Source organism: Ipomoea triloba, chromosome 3 (assembly GCF_003576645.1).
Source record: "Ipomoea triloba cultivar NCNSP0323 chromosome 3, ASM357664v1".
In the NCBI taxonomy this organism is placed as follows: Eukaryota; Viridiplantae; Streptophyta; class Magnoliopsida; order Solanales; family Convolvulaceae; genus Ipomoea; species Ipomoea triloba.
The window spans coordinates 1,542,432-1,565,267 of NC_044918.1; the positions used below are offsets into that span (position 1 = coordinate 1,542,432).

Below are 22,836 nucleotides of genomic sequence, written 5' to 3' on the forward strand. Positions count from 1 at the left end.
AAGGATTCAATAATGAACAGTCATGAAAAAATATTAGATTCCATTACACATAATAATAATAATAATAATAATAATAATAATAATAATAAATTTTGTACAAGGGCATTTATGTCTTTTACATATATATTCCATTTGTATTCCTTTAACCAACCAAACGCTGGAATACAATTCTTAAGTCTATTCCTTCCGCGAACCAAACGCTGAAATACAATTCATATTCTATTCCTTACCTATTCCATTCCTTATGGAATAGTATTTCTTTTTTTTTTTTTTGAAGACATATGGAATAGTATTTCTATTCCCTTAAAATTAATTCCGTGAACCAAACGTGCTGTTAAGGTTTGCTTGCGACACAGGCACAGAAAAACCTAACATGTGTCTCTCTGGTCTCTATCTAGGAGTTACTAAAGATTCTGTAAGGCATTGGTCAAGTGGATGAAAAACTTCATTTAAAACTTACTTCTAGTGATAAAGTGGGGTTTAATTCCGATCATCAGGAAAATAATGATTTTCTTGTGAGCAGAAATATACAATTTAGTGTTGAGTCTTGAAACTAAATTGACTCAATCTATGCCCATTTAAATTTTGGTAGGCCATGGACGAGACAATACACTACTTTGGCAGTTTCGTTAATGTAATATCTCATGTTACAAATAAGAATACTAAATAAACACCGTACCCTAAGTAACACATATATAGCCTCAAAATGGGTGGCCGTGTGGATGGAATAGAATTCTTGTATTAGAAAATTACGGTTTGATTCTTGCCAACATCTTCTTGGTTAAGTCTATGTATAGAGTCTTTGTAATATAGTTTACACACACAGGTTAATAAGTTATTACACTAATAATAATGACTGTGATTTATATATGCATGCCTACCTAGTTTTCTTCAAAAAGTTAAAATAATACAATATAAAACAACCTATATAAATATATTATAATTAACAAATTTTAAACTCTAATACGATTTAAAAACAAATTATAATATATCTTATATAAAAACTTAGTTTATGTGTTAATACATGTTATATATCCTTAATTTAAGTCCTTTTTTTTGTGCTTATAGATTTTTACATTAAAGTGTACTAATGTTAGGCACTACATTTGTTTATGGACAGAATATCCTACATTCAGTTACGTAACTTTGTTACCTATTACTTCTTCCATTTAGGTTTAATGTCATTGCCCTATGCTTAAAACATATCTAGATAAACCAGCCTATAAATTTAAGCTAGAAAAATTACACTTTTAGTCTTGAATTGTTATCGAATTGAAGTAGATTTTCATTCCTAGCTCTATTAACGGATCTATTAAAATTTATCATTATCTTTAAAAACTAGAAGTAATTTAAGCTACGCCATTAAAAACTCGAAGTAATTTAACTATTTCACCTCTTGCTTGAATTCGAAGTAATCTTTTTTGGGTTTAATTTGCCCAAAAGGGATAATCCACTGTTAATAAAAAGTGTGAGTGATATGACTAAAGCAATATGACACCAGGGACTGAATGTATCATATTGCTTGTAAAGTTCACCTTTAATTTTCAACTCATGTTTGAAATTGAATGGACAGCCTTGGCGCAATTTTCAACTGATGCTACATCTTAAAGAAATTAACATAATGTAAATTAAAATATTCTTGCCTAGTAGTACCAACACACAAATTTAGTGTGAAATCAAACAAAGAACTAATACATGATCGAAAAAAACTTGGAGTATAATATTTAAAAAAAAAAAAAAGGGAATAATATGAGTTTATAAACTGTCGGTGAGAATTAAAGATATATGTAAATGGAAAAAGCACAGAAGACGTGCGTGTGACATGCCAAACATTAGATTTGATGTACCAAAGGCTTATAATTTAAGCAAAAGAAGTCTAATTTTTAATTATCTAAAATCTCGGATCTAAATATATTATAAATAATAGTAATAATTAAAATATCTTTTCAATTAAAACGAAAATCATTTAAGAGTTAATTCCATTTTTGGTCCTAGATTTATAAGTGGCATTCCACTTTTAGTCCTTATTTTTCAAAACATCCACTTTTGGTCCTAGTATTATTGTAGCATGACCATTTTTGGTCCTCCGTCAAGAAAACCATTGAAATGCCGTTAAATACAATGACATTTTGATATTTTTTATACAAGTAGGTTCACCCGCTATATTTTTTATGTTTATTTTTTGAAAAAAAATCAAAATCGAAGACTGAAATGCTCTTGAATTTTGCGAAATTTAAACTGTTTTGTTGATGGAGGACCAAAAATGGTCATGCCACAATAATACTAGGATCAAAAGTGAATGTTTTGAAAAAAAAGACTAAAAGTGGAATGTCACCTATAAATCTAGGACCAAAAATGGAATTAACTCATCATTTAATTACTTAAAATTCAATATTATTGGAGAAGATAAATACTCGCTTTCTGGTTTCTAATCTAACGTTTTAATTGACACGCAGCCGTGTCACTCCCGTTGAGTCCAGACAATGATATATATACCTCAGCAATAAATAAGGTGGAGTGATTAGTCAACGATGTGGGACCTCACTTCTTCAATAAACTGTCGCCTCGTCCCAATCCATCTCTATCTCAATATACAATCCAAAAATCCCGCTTATGCACTAGACTCCGACAGACCGCCTAAGCATATCAGTATAATCGGTGGTTTAGACGGTCGATTAGGCTGCTTAAGTGCCGTCTAGACCGTTTAAACGCTGACCGTCTAGACCTCTTAGGTACTGACTAGGTTACCGTTTTGACTTTTTAGGTATTGACTAGGTGGCTAGTCGGCCGGTTACATTGTTCTGGAATTTGAAGGCGATGATGTTGGGCTGTACAGTACAGGGACAGATATGGAGATGGGAAAACATAGGCAGCCCAGAAAATGATGGTGTGTCCTACTAGTGTTGTTGGCTTGGGTCCTTCAATAATATAATCATGGGAGCTGAGCCCACAGTTTCTCTAATGGGTTATGTTGCATATATATTATATGGGCTGTGGTAATCTGCGCTGATTGAGGGAGATGAAGGGTGGGTGAGTCTACGGGTTTGTGGAAAAACCGCCAGCCGACATGAAGAGGGATTTGAAATCTCTTCCATAATACGCATCGAAAACGATGTTCTTATTAACTAATCTGTTTATAATTATCAACTTTCTCAGCCAAACTTGTCTTTGTTGACAAAGCTCTGCACTTGAAGCCGCCTGGCACCATTTGTTAATTGTTTTTTGTGTTTGTTAAACGTCACACGACCAAAGATTTGTTGAATGATTAGCTTACTTCAACAACAAGATTTCAAGAATGTTGAGCGGCTCAAAGACTCAGTCCAACATCCTATCATAGAAACGTGAGAGAGACTAGTATACAAATATAAAGCAACAAAATTTTGTCTATTCTAGGTTTTTGTCTAATGGTAAGCTTTTGATCCTGAGAATTGTTTCTAAATTCTTGGGAATTGATTAGCGTCGATACGAAGAGCCTAGTCCAGCATCCTGCCATCAAGACTTATAAGCAAATATAAAGACATAAAGTCGCACATTCGTTATTCAGTGTTGTAGGCACCGATTTATCGCTGGCGCCAACCGACTGCCTAGCTTATCACCATAATGGGTGGCCTAGGCAACCGGCCGACTAGTCGAATTTTGTCAACCATGCCACTATTTAATTATATGGCGTAGTGGACTAATGGTAAGTGCTTGATCTGACAAAGACTTGCTTGGTGGCTTCCTTTTGTCAACACCAACAAACAATATGTTGTTTGTTTCTTGAACTATGGTAGAAAAAATCAATAAAACCCATATTCTAATGAGTGGTATCTTCAACTTTCTGGTGGAACAGCCATGGGGGGTTTTCATTTTCTGTTGATTTTCATTCTAAATGCAACCATATTTGCCCCATATACCTCTGCACAGCAGAAGTATTTAGGAAATGCAGTTTTAAATTGCACCAGATTCAATGAAACTGTGCCATCTTCTGCTGTTCTCTACACTTGTACTGCTCATCTGCCAACCTGCAAAGCTTTCCTCATCTTCAGATCACAGCCCCCACCATACAATTCAGTCTCATCCATTTCAAATCTCTTATCAGCAGACCCTGGAGAGGTCTCAAGAATCAACAATATCTCCAGGGAGGCCATCTTGCCTCTGAACAAGGAACTAATCGTCCCAGTAAACTGCTCGTGTTCGTGTTCGGGTCTGTTCTATCAGGCCAACACCTCTTATGTAATTCCAAGTGGTGGTACTACTTATTTCACCACAGCAAACAATACTTTTCAGGGGCTTTCTTCTTGCAGTGCCCTATTGCGCGAAAACGTGTATCGTCCCGAAGATTTGGTTCCTGGGATGAACTTGACTGTCCCCCTTAGGTGTGCCTGCCCTTCAAGAAAGCAGACAGAAAATGGTGTGAAATTTCTGGTGTCATATTTAGTCATTTGGGGAGATGATGTTTCTAGGATAAGTAATCAGTTTGGTGTTAGTAAAAGCAGTGTAGCTAATGCAAATGGGATTTCTGTAGAGGACACTCTTTTCCCATTTACAACTCTTTTGATCCCTCTGCAAATAGAGCCTTCAAAATCCCAGACAAAGATTTACAAGGCAGCAGCAGCAGAAACAGACAGTCCCAAATTAGAGAAGCACAAAAGGTCTTATAAAAGTATTTGGATTGGAATTGGGGCTGGCATTTCTCTGGCAATTTTATGTTTTACAGTATTTATTTTTTTTCTCCCCCCTAGAAAACGAGGTAAAACAGATGATCAAGCCCTGGGAAAAGCCGAAAATGGGAAATCAAAGTGGGAATTACCTGAGAATGTCAGGGATCAGTTCCCTGCAATTTATGAGTATGAAGAACTGGAAGAAGCCACTGAGAATTTCAGCCTGGAGAAGAGGCTGAGCAGCTCAGTTTATGCAGGAATTCTGGGTGGGAAACTGTCAGCTATAAAGGCAGTAAACGAAGAAGATGCATCGAGTGAAGTCGAAATTCTCTCGAAGATCAACCACTGCAACGTAATTCGCCTTCGTGGCGTGTGTGAGCATCTTGGAGTATCCTCCTATCTCGTCTTCGAGTTCATGGCGAATGGATCCCTGAAAGAATGGCTGTTGCAGAATGATGGCCCTGAAGTTCATAGCTGGAACAATAGAATTCGTATCGCTTTAGACGTTGTAGATGGTCTCAACTACATTCACAACTTTACAGATCCACCATATGTCCATAACAACATTAACAGTTGCAGTATATTACTGAATGAACATCTCAGGGCCAAGATTGCAGATTTCAGCCTGGCAAAAACAGCCCAGAATGATGGAACTGGAAACCTGTGCCCTAAAACAGATGTTTATGCATTTGGGGTTATCCTGTTGGAGCTGATTACAGGGAAAGAAGCTATCTTCAATCAGGGTAGAGAAGAAGAAGTAATGCTGTTTGAGAGAGTGGTTCAGATTATTGAGGGAAGAAATGGAGAAGATGAGATTCAAAATGTGTTGGATCCCAGGCTGCAAGTTAAGCACCCTCTAGGGTTCATAATTGACCAAACAGAACTTGCCTTGAGGTTGATAAAACTGAGTGCAGCTTGCTTGGCACATGAACCTGCAAAGAGACCAACTGCAGCAGAAGTTGTTTCCTCTTTGATGAGTATTCAATCGGATGTGCAAAACCTGGAAGCCTGGTCTATGTAATAGGTTAACACTCAGGTATATATTGGCCTGTTTTTAATTTAATGGTGTTTTCCCCTTCACTTATGGTAGATAAACAGTAAACTCTTTCGCAACTCAGTTGATTCTTGGATAATACATTATGGGTAATAAGACAAGAACACAGAATTCAACCATGCCAATCACAGTGTGAGAGTTTCACTTAATGTAGTGGGCTTCTAGCGGGCACCAAACACTGGTCCTTCCACCTAATAGACTGCTAAGCCAACATAATTTACCCATCCATTATTCTTTAAGTTCAAGATATGAGGGTCTTGGAGTAAGAGAATTTCACTTTTTGTGGGCAAGATAACTAGTAAACCGTTCTAAGCATGTTGAATATTCAAGTTGAGCCCTTTCCAATAGTTATACCATAGGGGTCCACCTTGGACCTTGCAAGATGGACTCATTACAATTTACATACTGAATGTTCACAATTCAAATTGTGAACATTTAGTTGTGAACATTTAGTATATAAATTGTGTATTTTAGATTCGAGTTCACCTTGCCACATAACAATTTGCCGCGCACATGCAGTTGGGCTTAGGTATTTGTTTGCTTTTAGTTTTTTTCATAGGTGTTGGGCCTTAAAGAGGCCCATTTGTAGTTGGGCTTAGGTAATAGTGGACTTGTATTGGAGTCAAGGTCAGGCCCAATATATCAAATGACAGCAATAGATGAAACTATGATATAGAAGTGGGAAGACCAAATGAGTTAGGACCACCCAAAGTGAACTCAATAAAGAAGATATGATATGATCTGATATGACCCCATTTTTGCAACCCCTTTTTTGACTCCAATAAATTCAATCCCCATGCATCATCCTCCAACCCTCCCCTTTACCCTCAACAAGAAATTCAAAAAAAAGCTAACAGCTTAGCCCGCATTGATAGCTCAGATCAATTGGTCGGAGAGATGAAATCTAGAAAGAAAAAAAGTTAACAGCTTAGTTCCGCTAATCGAATATAATAGGATAAAGTTCAGGTTCACTTCCTACCAAAGGGAAGTATAGAATTGTCCATATATACGGTAAACATTAGTATACTAACACTTTTAAAAACCTGCAAATAATTGAGTTATATCTCGCGATTCACCTCCTATACTGATACGTGATAGGAATAACCGACTTTCTGATTAAGGTACAATTATTTTTCAAGAAAAAGAAAGGGAGGACAGAATAGTAGAAAAACACTGTTTCCCCTCCATCTTTCTCTACTGAAGTTGTGAAGAGTGAAGACAACTTTAATCTCTCTATGCATCCCAAACGGCAAGGCCCAACCAGCCTGTCACCAGGCCACCTTTACTTTTAGGTACATGTGTCATTGCTCAAGGATGGGCTGTCCTACCTGGACCACAGCTCCCACGTGGCTAGGGCCACACCCTGCCGACCTTGCCACCTGGACCCCCACCTCACCCCTAGAGGACCACCTTTCTATATATACATATATATTATATACAGCCCGTAAGGGCAGCCTGAGTGGCAAGACCAAGACGCTCGCGGCCGGTCCTGAGTTCGAAACCGTCTGCCACCCGGGTTTGAGCCGGTCAGCTATGGGCAACCTAGGCTGGTTAACCTCCTTGTGGTCCTTTGCCGGCTAGGATCACAGGGCGAGGGTTTACTCACATACTCGGAACCTCCTTGTGGTCCTTTGCCGGCTAGGATCACAGGGCGAGGGTTTACTCACATACTCGGAAGAGGAGTGGGGTTTGCCTCGATAAACCCAATATATNGGAAGAGGAGTGGGGTTTGCCTCGATAAACCCAATATATATTATATACAGTAGTAGCAATGCATATATGTATATATTATACACTGATATTACTTGCAGTCTTTTACATGTATGTTTAGCCCCCCCTCTAGAGGTGGCCTCCTAGATCAGACCTATCTTGCTGGCCACCAACAATAACTATGTAAACTTTTACCATTAAATTATTCAAAAAATAAAATAAAATTTTTATGGCGTTCTGAACAGGCCTTATCTATAGAAAACACCTTTAAGTCTGTATTATACTCAAATTAATCCTCGTTCACACTGGGTCAGCCTAATTAGAGGGCAAAGTGGTGACTAAGAAGAGGTTTAAACTTCTAATAACCTCTATTAAGGGATAAGAGAGCTTAATTAGAAGGCAAAGTGGTGGCTAAGAAGAGGTTTAAACTTCTAATAACCTCTATTAAGGGATAAGAGTGGTAACTTACGCCAACCAATCTGGTTAAATTATTCGATATTTAAGTTGATAATTAATAATCCTATCTGAAATTATTTATATATTATTTGAAAGGAGAGATATTTGTAATGGAGTGAGGTGATTTTTATTTTTTTTTGGCCTTTCAATTCAATTATCGATCTCATGTCATTGTCTGAAATGGGGTCCATCACCTTTACTTGTCTGTCTGCATTCTATACCAGCCAAACCCTTTCTTTTCCTTCTTGCATTAATTATTCATTATTATTTATTAACTCATCCCTCTTCAGATCATCTCTGCATCTATCCTTACATACCCAAACCATGCATTTAAAAATAGAAATGCTACTGCTTTCAAAAAAAAAAAAAAAAAAGAAATGCTACTGCCCAAAAAAAAGGAACATGACTCTTATATCTAAAGTTTGATTCTTGTTAATATTTACACAGGAATAAGGATTACCTAGTTTACACCCTTGGATATTGGTGGTAGGTTTTTTTACCATTAAAAAAATGCTACTCGACTCAAATATTGTTTTTTCACGGCAGGAATGAAGTGCATTCAGCGTTAGTTTAATCACGCTTTCACAAAAATAGGATGTTGAATTCGACTCTGCAACAAACAACTAACTCCTATCATTGATTGTTGAAACTGATGCAAGATCCATTTTTTTGTAGTGGGTAGATCCAATTTTTCTCTAGTGCTTGTATATGGATTGTTGAGCACATCCCATGAATCTTCATGCTACGTGATAAAAAAAAAATGTTATGTGTTCATCATGTATTACTGGACTTATCAAAAGTAGTTGTCCACATAGGCTTTTAATTAAGACAAGACACCTCCTTCAATTTCGACCATCGAAATTCAATAATTGTTAATGAATTGATTGGTTTCAAGGCAATTGAACCAAATAATGACATATTATTGATATACTCCGTATATCCTTTGTGAAATTTCAATAATGGAGGTATATTAATAGATGTGGGGGATGATGAATTAAGGAGAAGAGAACATTTATCTGATCTTGAAAACAGTGGAGGCCATACTACCATGAGAATGTTGGCCTTTTTACTTAATGTAATCATCAGAGGGGAAAGTGACCCAATTGAGAAGGACACATATATATAAATTGCCACACTCAAACTCCCAAACAGTCCCTCCATTTAAAATTTTTCAGATTATGTGGCCTGCCTGCATGCCCATCTTCTTCCTGCTGCTAGGTCACCATTTCTCTGCTCTCTAATGTCTGTCTGTATATTCAATTCATATAATTTCTGCATTCAATTAAGTCACCAATCTGCTGTCACTTGTTATATTCAGTAGTTGTATCTATAGTTTATACATATATATACACACACAGACACACAATGTAGTAACAATCTGAATGCCTTAGCTTGCAACTTGAGGTTTTCAGGTTAATTTTGTTTTTAATAGGTTTCTTGAATGTTGGAGTAATGACATGGTGAGAGCCAATAAGTTGGACCATGGAACTCTTGCTCAACATGGGAAGCCAAGAAAATGAATATATTATTAAGGATTACCCTTTTTCCCTTCACAAATGAATGACAAATAGAATATATTATTTTCAATGTGTTCTATGAGTTTAATGGTCCTATTTCAATTTTGGTCCGTTGTAAACCTTTAATAATAAGATTATTTTTAAATATTTTAGTTTTTTTTTTAGTGTTAGGCTAAGACGGGGAGGGCTGAGTTCAACATCCTACGATCGAAACATGGTATTGTTTGTTACTCAAATATAAGAAAATAAAGTTGTGATTGTTGAGCATAAAATATATAAACGTAAATGTGCAATCCAACTATCAGATTAGGCTTTTAGTTGAAATTGAGTACATGTTTCAATTTGGTATCAGAGTCTCACGTGAGGAGGTGAGTACATTTGTTCCTGTTTAATTAAAAAGGGTAGGATGAGTACTTTTAGATAATTTTTTGTTCATATTGATGTTTTGGATATCATTATAGTAAGATCAATTGTCTTGATTTTTATTTTTATATTTTTAAAATATTTATTCTCATTATAGAGTCATGCACAATCAAATATCAATATTGATAATTATTTCAATTCCATCCTACTTTCAAACATGTAAAATAAATACTTTCACAAAAACTCAATCATCATTACAAGTATTTGATTCTATTCTTATTCAGATTCTAATGTGAAAACAAAAAACACCCATATAATTATGAGTTCTACTACACATGCTCTCAAATTATACTCCCTTATCTCTACTCCCTGAGGTGACAAAGATATTGATTGTTTTCATCATGTGGATCCAAATAAAAGTGTCTACATCAAAAACATGTGAGAGGGAGTATAAATTGAGAATATAAAGTGAGAGTACACTAAGTATTTTCCTATAATTATGCAATTGTTGACCTTCACCCTTAAGGAATCATGACATTAGTCATAGGACATTCACACCCGGCCACATGGACACTCCAATAGACAATAGCTTCTAGGCCTAGCAGTCTAGCACTAGCAATTATGGGGCTACATATGCTATATATCATGAGAAAGAATCTAAGCCTTGTTCTTCAACACCATTATANGCTACTGCCCAAAAAAAAGGAACATGACTCTTATATCTAAAGTTTGATTCTTGTTAATATTTACACAGGAATAAGGATTACCTAGTTTACACCCTTGGATATTGGTGGTAGGTTTTTTTACCATTAAAAAAATGCTACTCGACTCAAATATTGTTTTTTCACGGCAGGAATGAAGTGCATTCAGCGTTAGTTTAATCACGCTTTCACAAAAATAGGATGTTGAATTCGACTCTGCAACAAACAACTAACTCCTATCATTGATTGTTGAAACTGATGCAAGATCCATTTTTTTGTAGTGGGTAGATCCAATTTTTCTCTAGTGCTTGTATATGGATTGTTGAGCACATCCCATGAATCTTCATGCTACGTGATAAAAAAAAAATGTTATGTGTTCATCATGTATTACTGGACTTATCAAAAGTAGTTGTCCACATAGGCTTTTAATTAAGACAAGACACCTCCTTCAATTTCGACCATCGAAATTCAATAATTGTTAATGAATTGATTGGTTTCAAGGCAATTGAACCAAATAATGACATATTATTGATATACTCCGTATATCCTTTGTGAAATTTCAATAATGGAGGTATATTAATAGATGTGGGGGATGATGAATTAAGGAGAAGAGAACATTTATCTGATCTTGAAAACAGTGGAGGCCATACTACCATGAGAATGTTGGCCTTTTTACTTAATGTAATCATCAGAGGGGAAAGTGACCCAATTGAGAAGGACACATATATATAAATTGCCACACTCAAACTCCCAAACAGTCCCTCCATTTAAAATTTTTCAGATTATGTGGCCTGCCTGCATGCCCATCTTCTTCCTGCTGCTAGGTCACCATTTCTCTGCTCTCTAATGTCTGTCTGTATATTCAATTCATATAATTTCTGCATTCAATTAAGTCACCAATCTGCTGTCACTTGTTATATTCAGTAGTTGTATCTATAGTTTATACATATATATACACACACAGACACACAATGTAGTAACAATCTGAATGCCTTAGCTTGCAACTTGAGGTTTTCAGGTTAATTTTGTTTTTAATAGGTTTCTTGAATGTTGGAGTAATGACATGGTGAGAGCCAATAAGTTGGACCATGGAACTCTTGCTCAACATGGGAAGCCAAGAAAATGAATATATTATTAAGGATTACCCTTTTTCCCTTCACAAATGAATGACAAATAGAATATATTATTTTCAATGTGTTCTATGAGTTTAATGGTCCTATTTCAATTTTGGTCCGTTGTAAACCTTTAATAATAAGATTATTTTTAAATATTTTAGTTTTTTTTTTAGTGTTAGGCTAAGACGGGGAGGGCTGAGTTCAACATCCTACGATCGAAACATGGTATTGTTTGTTACTCAAATATAAGAAAATAAAGTTGTGATTGTTGAGCATAAAATATATAAACGTAAATGTGCAATCCAACTATCAGATTAGGCTTTTAGTTGAAATTGAGTACATGTTTCAATTTGGTATCAGAGTCTCACGTGAGGAGGTGAGTACATTTGTTCCTGTTTAATTAAAAAGGGTAGGATGAGTACTTTTAGATAATTTTTTGTTCATATTGATGTTTTGGATATCATTATAGTAAGATCAATTGTCTTGATTTTTATTTTTATATTTTTAAAATATTTATTCTCATTATAGAGTCATGCACAATCAAATATCAATATTGATAATTATTTCAATTCCATCCTACTTTCAAACATGTAAAATAAATACTTTCACAAAAACTCAATCATCATTACAAGTATTTGATTCTATTCTTATTCAGATTCTAATGTGAAAACAAAAAACACCCATATAATTATGAGTTCTACTACACATGCTCTCAAATTATACTCCCTTATCTCTACTCCCTGAGGTGACAAAGATATTGATTGTTTTCATCATGTGGATCCAAATAAAAGTGTCTACATCAAAAACATGTGAGAGGGAGTATAAATTGAGAATATAAAGTGAGAGTACACTAAGTATTTTCCTATAATTATGCAATTGTTGACCTTCACCCTTAAGGAATCATGACATTAGTCATAGGACATTCACACCCGGCCACATGGACACTCCAATAGACAATAGCTTCTAGGCCTAGCAGTCTAGCACTAGCAATTATGGGGCTACATATGCTATATATCATGAGAAAGAATCTAAGCCTTGTTCTTCAACACCATTATATTTATATGTAGATTGAAAATACATTATAACTTTTGAGATGTTGAGGCTGTAGCCTAACTTTTTTTTTTTTTCAGATAATACACAGGAATTCTTCAAATTTCATAATAATTAATGTCGGTTCCTTTAATTAAACAGTATATATGAATATGGATAATATCATTCACCAACATATATCCTAATATCATTTGCCCGCATAGACAGCTCAGTTAGTCACTAGACTGAAGTTTAGGAAAAAAAAAACAGTGACAATATGGAAGCAATCTTTCAAAGTGAGAGACCTCATTGTACACAGTAAGCAAAAGTTTGTGTTACCATGATTTACATCCTTCTAGATGCTCTGTCGTGACGGGGATATTAGGAGAAATATTTTAACATTTACTTAAGTCCTTGACTTTATTCATTTATCGAGTCTAATCAATAACTACTCATACTATACATAATAGCTATTTTATATGCAAGTAGATTGCCATTTGAATTGGTATTATATGCAAACTTGCAACAATTATATATTTTTACCTAGTCATCTACCATGCATATACATCAGCACAAAGAATCTGATGTAATTATCCTTTTTTGTCCTATATTTAGCCTGGTGATTAAGAGGAAACCCTGCGGGTCCATCAATAATTAATTAACTACAATCAGCCTTTTAATTTGCATTAAAATAAAGGGAATCTTGATGCACCCGTGTGTGACGTGAATGGGCACCTTAGAAATGGACAATATAATGTTGTTTATTATTCATAGGTGGTTTCATATAATAATGTTCCCAACATGGCAAGATTTCAACTTTTTAGGCCAATACGAGAAGAAACTGAGTTTCATAAAACAAATATATAATTAAAAAAATTGTATCCTGATGGCTTGAGGGGCATCCTCCGGCGAGTCATAGGATTCATTCTGAAAAAAGAAGTCCAAGGGAGGCCCTAATCAAGCCTTTCTGGTTCTTCCGGCAATTGCGCTGGACTTTGTGGGGGAGAGAAAGCGTTTAAACCCCCCCGCAATGGGCCTTCGTTAACTTTTTCTCACATTGGATTCTTCTGTGTTAAGCACCCTAAACAGCCTACAGGCCGGCATCTTCCTCCGATAGGAGAATTTGGGTGGTCGATTAAGTGGAGCATGATTCTCAAAATAAAAGTCAGAAAATCATAAATTCGATTCTTGTATACTAGAAGACGTGGTTTGAGTTAGCCCGCCTTGTGACCCTAGCTTGCAAAGGACCACAATAATGAGGTAAACCAGCATATGTTACTCATAACTTACCGACTTGAACCAAGAGAGCCAATAGATAATTCTTACTAGGAGTCGAACTTAGAACTTTGTGTAGTTACACTTGAGTAGATTTATCATGTCCCCGGTCCTAGAAATTGTGTTTGCCGGAGATTTTGCAATTAGGGTTAGCTTATAGGATTTAGGGTTTTTTTTTTTATTTTATTTATTTTAATTCTGTAAACGAAGCCAACAACTAAGATGAAAAGGGACACTTGACTGACCTGAGAAGACAAAGACAATGAAATTACGTTTCTATCCTCAGTTTTAACGTCTAACAAATGGTTGTTTGGACCGAAGACCATTTTGAGAAGAAATTGCATAATTGAGGATACAATTAGATAAATTTAGAAGTCGATAATCAAAGTGGTGAAATCCTAATAGTCGAGGGACCAAATCGGATATTAAGTCTAAATACTTAATTTTGATACAAATATTATATATCTGTGTTTGGTGGGGGTGAGGTCACGAGGCTTTATTACTAAGTAAAATATATGAAGCTTCCGGTTGCTTAGACATCATTTGCAAAGTATTTAGATTGATAGATAGAGATCCCACTTCAATTCAATTGTTGGAAATGAAAACCGGGTTGGTTAGGGTTTTACATCATTAGGTAGAAGGTTCTTTCCTTAATTAATGTTGTTTAGTATCATAATTATATTTTGTCGTCCTTCTTAAAAACAAACAACTAGCTGCTACCTGCTAGGATATCACTAACGTAAATTTCCCAGATGATGAATCCAACAAAACATACTTCACACAACAATAAATTTTTGTTTGTATATATATAGGACAAATGTGATTTATTTCTATAATTTTATATTTTTTATATATAAAATGGTTATGTGGTATGAGAAAATATAAAATAACACAACATAGAAGGTCTTTGACATGTTTATTTTTAGTAAGGGGTGATTGGATTGCGGAGCATGATACTCATACTAAAAGATCATGAGTTTGATTTTTACCAATACCCCCGTCGTGTTTTTAACACTACTACATACATCAAAAGTTATAATTAGTAGTGAGAACACAACTTTATTTCTTTATACTTGCGCTTAGCGCCAGGGTCCGATGATAGGATGTTAGACTCCGCTCTTCAATCTACCGCCCAACATATATTCCAATTTTTTTATAAGTAAAATATTTTAATTTACTCAACGTGACCAATATTTTTTTCCCCGGGAAGCACACAACCACTATTTGAGATTGTGCATTGATGAGTAAGCTTCAGTCCTGTATAATAACTCGCAAACCACACATGAGAAGTTAACCGCACTAAAAAGTAAAAAGATCATGTACGACGAGTTTAATCGAGAAGGTGTTTGACAATAAACGAATTCGTGACTTTTATATACGAGAGTCGTGTTGCACCTACTCGACTATTTCATTTGAGGCTCATGATCAATTATTTGTTTTTACGCGTGCCTTCAAGTTTCAACGACTCGGTTAATTTTGGTAATAAAGCTCTATAACTGCTTTTAACCATTAGCTAAATTTGGTCCAATCTGCTTATTTGTTCGCTATATATTACAAAGACTATGATTAAGCACAGCAATTAGCCAAAAATAGATAACATTAAAATTTTAAAAAACACAGAAGGATAAAGAGAAAGCAACAGCCAACAAACCATTAATGTCGATTAATTATGACATAAGTAGTAGCCTTAAATTAAACGTAGACAAATGTGGCCATTAACGTGGGTGATTTGGTCTAATTAATAATGTTTTATTAATTATAATATTTTATTATTTTTGCCAAAACTTAATCATGACACCATGATTGGCCTTTCAATTCCCAATTAAGAAATCGATGGGTGGTCCAATCGAGCTAGGATAAGTTATAGACCTTAGAAAATATTTTAGTGAAGATTTATTTATATTTTATTTTGTTGAAAAGGTCTTGATTTTTTTTTAATGAGGAAATCCACAATCCACTTGATAAAATCACTTTTATGTAATAACTCACAAACAACACCAGATAAATAAAATAAACGGACTAAAAAAAAACTATGTACATGGTGTTAGAGCATCACAATTGGTTTTTTTTTTTAAAGGGATTTTTGCAGCCATTTAGTCAAGTGGAAGAGAGAGGATGGAGGGAGTTTAAGTTTAATATTGAGTTTTTCATAGTTTTAGTCAAGAGGAGACAAAAAAAAAATTGAACGTGACTTTCGCACCAAGATAACGTGTTAAGGTAGTCGTCAATTAATAATAATCCAAATTTTCAGTCTTTTTCCTTGTAGGCCTAACAAAATTACTAAGATATATATACAACAATTATTGTTGATCTTTAAAATTAGAAAAGTATGTTTCCAAAAAAAAAAAAAAAAAGTCTTGATTTTGATTAACACCATTGGATAACCTTTTTGTTGGCACCAATCACACGAAAAGATTCTGAAGCAAAGGACCAAAACATTCTAGGTAGTGACATGACAATGATTTCACAATCCTCGTAAAATGAGATTTAGAAATGTTGTGATGATCTTGGTGAATAAGGGGTAGAAAAATGTGAGGAATTAATCCCCATATAATAGGGCATATATATATGTATATCATCAATCAATGGGCTAAAGTGGATTTGTGGTCACTACATTCAAAAGCAAATTAAAGAAACCATTATGTTGATCATTAGTTTCATTCAATCCTACTTTTGTTTGTGTATATCTCTTCATGCAAATGCTCTCTCCCCTTCCCCACCTTTTTATTTTTCGCACTCCATATCCTCAATAGATTTTATTCGACTTATTTTATTTTTTATTATTGAGTATAAAATTGACTAAACCATATTCGGGCAGTTAAAAAAATGTGGCACATGATTGAGACCTAATATGTGCCACTTGATGTTAGCCCCTTGACCTAAAATGCTAGAACTAAGACAGACACATTATTAATAAAAATATGTCTGTCATGTCACCTTATAATAACCGTCTAAGGCTACAATGAGAACACTATTACTCCATTGGTATACTTAATAGAAAAAGTAAAACGTGTTAAGTATTACTCTCATATATAACACCAACCTACTCTTCATCCTATTAGGGGTATGTCATACCGGTATGATTTTTTAATAAGTTCATTTTGACACCATATTAGGGGGGTGAGGCATATCAATTTGACTATTTAAGTCCATTTTGACAACTCTACCTATAATATAATGATATAAGATTTACTCTGTGTATATATATTTGTGTGTATGTAGGGATGTCAATTTCCCCCGTCCTTGATGGGAATCCCTGATTCCCGCCCTGATGGGGATGAAATTTTTTTTTCGAGAAACGGAGACAGAGACGGGAAAATTCCCCGTCAGGGATGGTAACGTACTATTTTTCATTCCCCGCCAACGATGAGGACGAGGTCGGGGTTTCGGGGATGGGCAGAGAGTATACTTCCCGCCTTGTTGCCATCCCTATTTTTGTGTGTGTGTGAGTGGGTAGGGGCTGTGTAGATACATATAGGTAGATTCAATTCACACTAGGCTAGTATAGCTAGCTAGCTAGGTAGCCATATATAGTGGTGAGTGTACATATATATATAATTATATATATATTGTATGTAGGTGAATGATGAGTGATGCAAGAAGAATAGGGAGTGGGGTAGAAAAGGGCAGGCTACTAGGGGTGCAGGGGTTCAAAAGTTTGTCGTCCGTCCTTTTATGCTTTTGCTTTGCATCATTTCCTTTTCCCCATTTCTCCATTACACCAAAAAGAGACAGTTTCGGATTGGCGTTGACACCTCAATTCCTCGTACCAATTTATATTTTGCTCTCTCATCTCTCATGCATCTTCTCATCATCTTCAACCTTAAACTATATATCTTCAATAATTCCCCATCCAACATCACATATAATCATTCCTTAATTAATTGGACATATATGTGCACTGCCATCTTCTTTCAATTCATGATTCTTTTAATAATTATATTTCAGTAAGTGGTGGGAATATAATCATATCGTGGCAGCCACTCATCATCATCATAAGACAGTTGACATTAATTCATCCGAAATTTAATGAACTTAGAATGCTGGTTGGAGTAGATGAATGGGGGGGTTTCTTAATTGGTAAATAATGGTTGCGAGGAGAATGATGTTTGTGGGCGGTTTGGCTAATTTAGAGAAGCGACCAAAGTAGGGGAAACCGAGGATTTATCCATTTTCATAATCCCTGGAAATGGAAAGGAGGGGACAGCCTTCTATTTTGTGCAACACGGGTGTGTTTCATGCAGGGTGAACGTGAACCTTTCACCCCATAAATGGTGCCTCGAATTGACTTACTTAAATGCTGCTTCTATAATTTGCTGCACACCTTCACTCTATGATAGATCCATGGAACTGTATTCATAATAGCACCATATGCTCTTCCCAGATCACCGTTCATCTAGTTCATCAATCCAAATAATTAAATTAATAATTTTGCTTCCTTAACCGTCATAACCTATACAATAGTAGACGATATGATTGAGGTACATCCGACGATTTAACTGATCTTATTTATAGCCAAAATTGTAGTTGTAGTGTGCACAAGTAAATCCCGCCTTATAACTGGTAAATCAACCTAGTTTATCTATAGTTTTTTTTTTTGTTGTCCAAATGTATCACTCCAGCCGATAGCCAGAAGATTAATCCTCCGTCCACTATCAGCACATTAAGTGGTAGGGGATTGACCAAATGGTTTGCTCATTCACATGGGTGGGGTATGTGGGGATCGAACCCCCAAGCTCATGCTTAAGGAACGAAATGCTGATACACCACGCCAACCATGTTGGTTAACCTAAGTTATTCATAGTTGATTGAGTCAAATTGAGAAGATGCAAAGCAAGTAAACCAATCTATGTAGGTTAAGTTTCATAGCTAGGCTCAAATTAAGAAAACCAATAAGTGTGTTCACCAAGAGTCGAACTTGGTGTAATCAACTTTTTTAATAATAGGAGATAGGACAGTGGGGGCACGTGAGAGGCAGGTAAGACATTGCAGAACATCACAACCTTGAAGTGGTCCTGTTCAAGCGTGTGGGTTTGGAGAGAGCTGATGAGGATGATGGGAGGGGGTGAGAGTGGGGTGGGGGTGGGTAATGGAAGGTGAGATTCACGTGACATCACCCAGAAAGCTTGACAGATATGGAAGGTTAAGTTAGCCTGTCAACCATCAATTTGGTTTGCAGTTGAAAACCAAATTCTTTATGTCAATATTGGTAAACTTAGAACATCAAAAACCCATACAGATATGCCCAACCGGAATGCGGTGGTGCCACGGTGTCGCCGCCTTCATTATCTCTATATCTCGCCGAAATCTGAAATACCCTAAACTTTCTCTGTACTAATTATCTTTTTTTAGTACTATTGAGATGTAGTAACTATATATATATATATATATATATACACACACATAATTATTGAAGCAGTCAAAATTTTGATCAGTTAATTTGCATGCCCAACGTGGTAAAAGCTATGGAGGCTGAACTTCTGAACCGTGTAGGGACAGATCATTGGGACAAAAAATATAGAAACATTAAAAGAAAAAAAAACATTAGTATTTATGTATGGATGAGCATTAAAATGTCAGGCATTGTGACAGCTTGCTGTAAGTTTGAAATGGCATTTTCATCACTTGGTAAAAATAAATGATTGTCGATATTATTTCCTGTTATAAGACAAACTTTCTATTTGGTGTCCTTTTCAACCCTGCCGTGGTCTGATTTCAATTTCAGATCCCCAATACTAACATTCTCTCAATTTTATATTCTTAATTCACTCTTATCACAACGCTAAAACTTATATATAAATAGTAATACTTAATATATATAAATAGTAATACTTAATAACAAATATATTTCCTTATACTCAGCTCGCTATCCGTCAACGGCATTTTCGAATTCACATCAGATTTTTGCCCTATCAACCTCTACCCAACACTTAATAATCTCCCAACAAAAAAGTACCTTTACATCGTGTTGGGTTACGGCTCGGAAAGCCCAATTCAGCATCCCGCCATGAGACTATACAACCGACTGCTATGCAAGTATAAGGAAATAATAAAGTTTGGTCTTTGTTACTAGAACTCAAACTCATAACCTCTCATCTGGGAGCCACTTTGTGCTGCTAGACCTTAGTATTGAATATATAATTATATATTTTTTATACTTATGTAGGAGGTATATGTGATCCAAAAACAATTGTGTAATTAATGGCCGTATGTGGAGTATGTTTATCGGCAAAGCCAAACCGTAAATTAGTTAAGTGTGGCTATCAGGTCCACAATGCCACCCTTCTCTTCACTTATTGCACTCTCCTAATCTTCTTTCGGCATTTCACTTTAGTCTTTTCCTCTTTTTCTCTTTCTTAATTTCCTCTATTGCCCACCAGAGTCTGGCTATTATAGTAACTCCACAAATTGAAATAATTGTCAATAAATAAATAATATTCAAATAGATCCTCTTACTCTGTACTTTATACAACAAGTTAGTTAGACCATAAACTTTTAAAAAGTTGCAATTAAACACATCAACAGGTCATTTTCGTGCATCAACACCTAAGAGCTGACTATTCACTTGTAATAGCCAGTTATTAGAGTTTCGACAAACAAAATCGATGACCAATTGTTAATCGTCAATCACCTGTAATGGGTTTCATTGAAGGGGTTTAACCGCTTAATTAATTGACTTTTTGTATAAATAAATAAATGAGCAAAAGGGCAACAGAAAGTATGATGGTGATGAATCATATTACACCAACCAAATTATTGAGTAATATTTTTTATGAGTTGTTTCCCTATATATGCCATTGCCTTTATCCCTAGCTATACACTAAAATTCAATTATTATATTAATTAATAGTTAAATAAAATACAATTGATATTTTTAATTAAGCACTAAATCGATCAAAAGTAACAATCATAATAACTCTAAATAAACAAAGACAAAATACCATCTTTACATGCATATGGACTAAAATATCTATCCCATTCACGTTTTAATTAGGTGAATAGAATAACAACCTATTAACTTTTCATCTGGGTCGAATTCATCGCACATGGTACGTTTTTCCAGTGCAATTTACGTTTTATGTGTAGTTTATGTACTATTAAACAAGAGTGAAGTTGCCAAGACCTTGTGGTCTAGCGACACCCGGTTGCACTCCTATATGGAAGGGAGTGGGTTCGAGCCGTCACCAACTGTCACGAGCTATTAAGCAGTCTATTTATATATATATCCACACTCTATGGAGTGAGACTAATATCATTGACACTCAGTCGAATCCCATTCAGAGTGAGACTAATATGATTGACACTCTGTCAAATTCCATTGTGGTGAGATTTCGCAAGGGTGTTGCTTCAAAGACAATAAACGACTACTAGAAATGTGATAAGTTAGGTCACACTAAAACAATCAATCATGAAGAGGGAACAAATGACACTCGATGAAGTATCTATCTTTATTTCATGAATCAAATGAGATGTCACAATATCAAACTCACAGTAGATGTTTTTTTTATGCATTAATTTTTCTTTATAAAAACTTGTAGTCACCTAATCAGAAGAGAATAGAAGATTTTTCCTAGTACTAAATCTCTGGTACATGTTTTTAATGTTACAAAGGTGAATCTTATGTAGGTGTACAATAATCCACGTTATCCTTTTCCTGTTCCAAGTTTCGTATTGATTAAGATGAATTTGTCGTAAACTGACAATTATATATGTCTTGCATTAGCGATGGGACCATTATTAGTGTAATCTAATCAATTTCGATAGAGACTTTCATTTCGAGTTGATTGGCTTAATTATGATAATGATAGATTAACGCTTTATAAAATGATTTAAGATGAAGTCGTCTGAAAATTGTGCATCCTCGTTTCATTTTTCTTTTAATAAATAAAATCCTACCTAGAGCATTATAATCTGTTGATTAATTATTGGTTTACGATAAGGTTCTTTTAGTGATTAATCATTAATTGACATATAGTAAGGATCAAGCGTTATATTAAAAATTGTATGAAATGTTTCGAAAGGATTAAACATGATTCTTGTACTAAAAGGTTACGGAGTTTAATTCTTGTCAAAACAAATTTAGTTGAGCCCATCAAATATAATTTTTCTAAAAGTCAAAAAATATATATATAACTAGTAATTAAGGTACAATTTATTATAAAAAGTTGACAAAACTAAACTTGTAACCTTTTGGTAAAAAAATATATTTCATTTATTCAACCACCTCTTTTAGTTTGGGCTAATTTTATATGTTTTTATCTTTATATCTTTATAATATGGTGAGTTATTGATTCGTAGTGAACCACATGGACTTAATTCAAATGCCATTTGGTCACGAATAATGGGTCCCCACCCCCATTTATACTTATATAATAAATACTGTAGCATATATTCATATATTGTAAGCATCACTTTATTTTATTTTATTTAAAATATATATATATTATTTACACCAAATCCTTTTCATTAAATCATATTCACTTGACTAAATCAAGTATAACATTTTTTTCTAATATTTATCGGGTGAATTAGTATATACAGTATTAGTTTATGTTGGGCATATCAAATCTAGTCCCTAGGCTTCGAAACATGAGAAAATAAAATTGTCAATCCCTATTAGTTACACCGGTTGGTACGTGTAGTACAGTGGTAATTAAGCATTTAATCATTAATATTTAAAGTAAATGTAATACTTTGTCAAATATATAGTTTTATCTTATATTATAAAATATTGGCACATACTAATTATTAAATGCCATTAGTTAAATTGATGATATCATAAGTAATATTAGCAACAAAAAAAATTATTATTGCATATATATAGTCTCTTAGTCAAGTCTGTTGCATGAGATTTTTTAAATGCGATTTTTTTCTATTATGTGATTTACATGTTATCACTTAAAAATGAAGTTTATCAAATATACGTTGAGGGTGTTTGGTAACTTACTGTTAGTAGGTTAGACTAGTCGATAG

At 34.7% G+C, this 22,836-nt stretch overlaps 1 protein-coding gene across 1 annotated transcript; it reads left to right on the forward strand.

Annotated features, from left to right (window-relative positions):
• The first annotated feature begins 3,816 nt into the window (after positions 1-3,816).
• LOC116014279 (protein LYK5-like) lies at positions 3,817-5,767 on the forward strand. Its single transcript, XM_031254304.1, has one exon. It carries the CDS (start codon positions 3,835-3,837, stop codon positions 5,662-5,664), a length of 1,830 nt encoding a protein of 609 aa, XP_031110164.1. The 5' UTR covers positions 3,817-3,834; the 3' UTR covers positions 5,665-5,767.
• Positions 5,768-22,836: the final 17,069 nt, after the last annotated feature.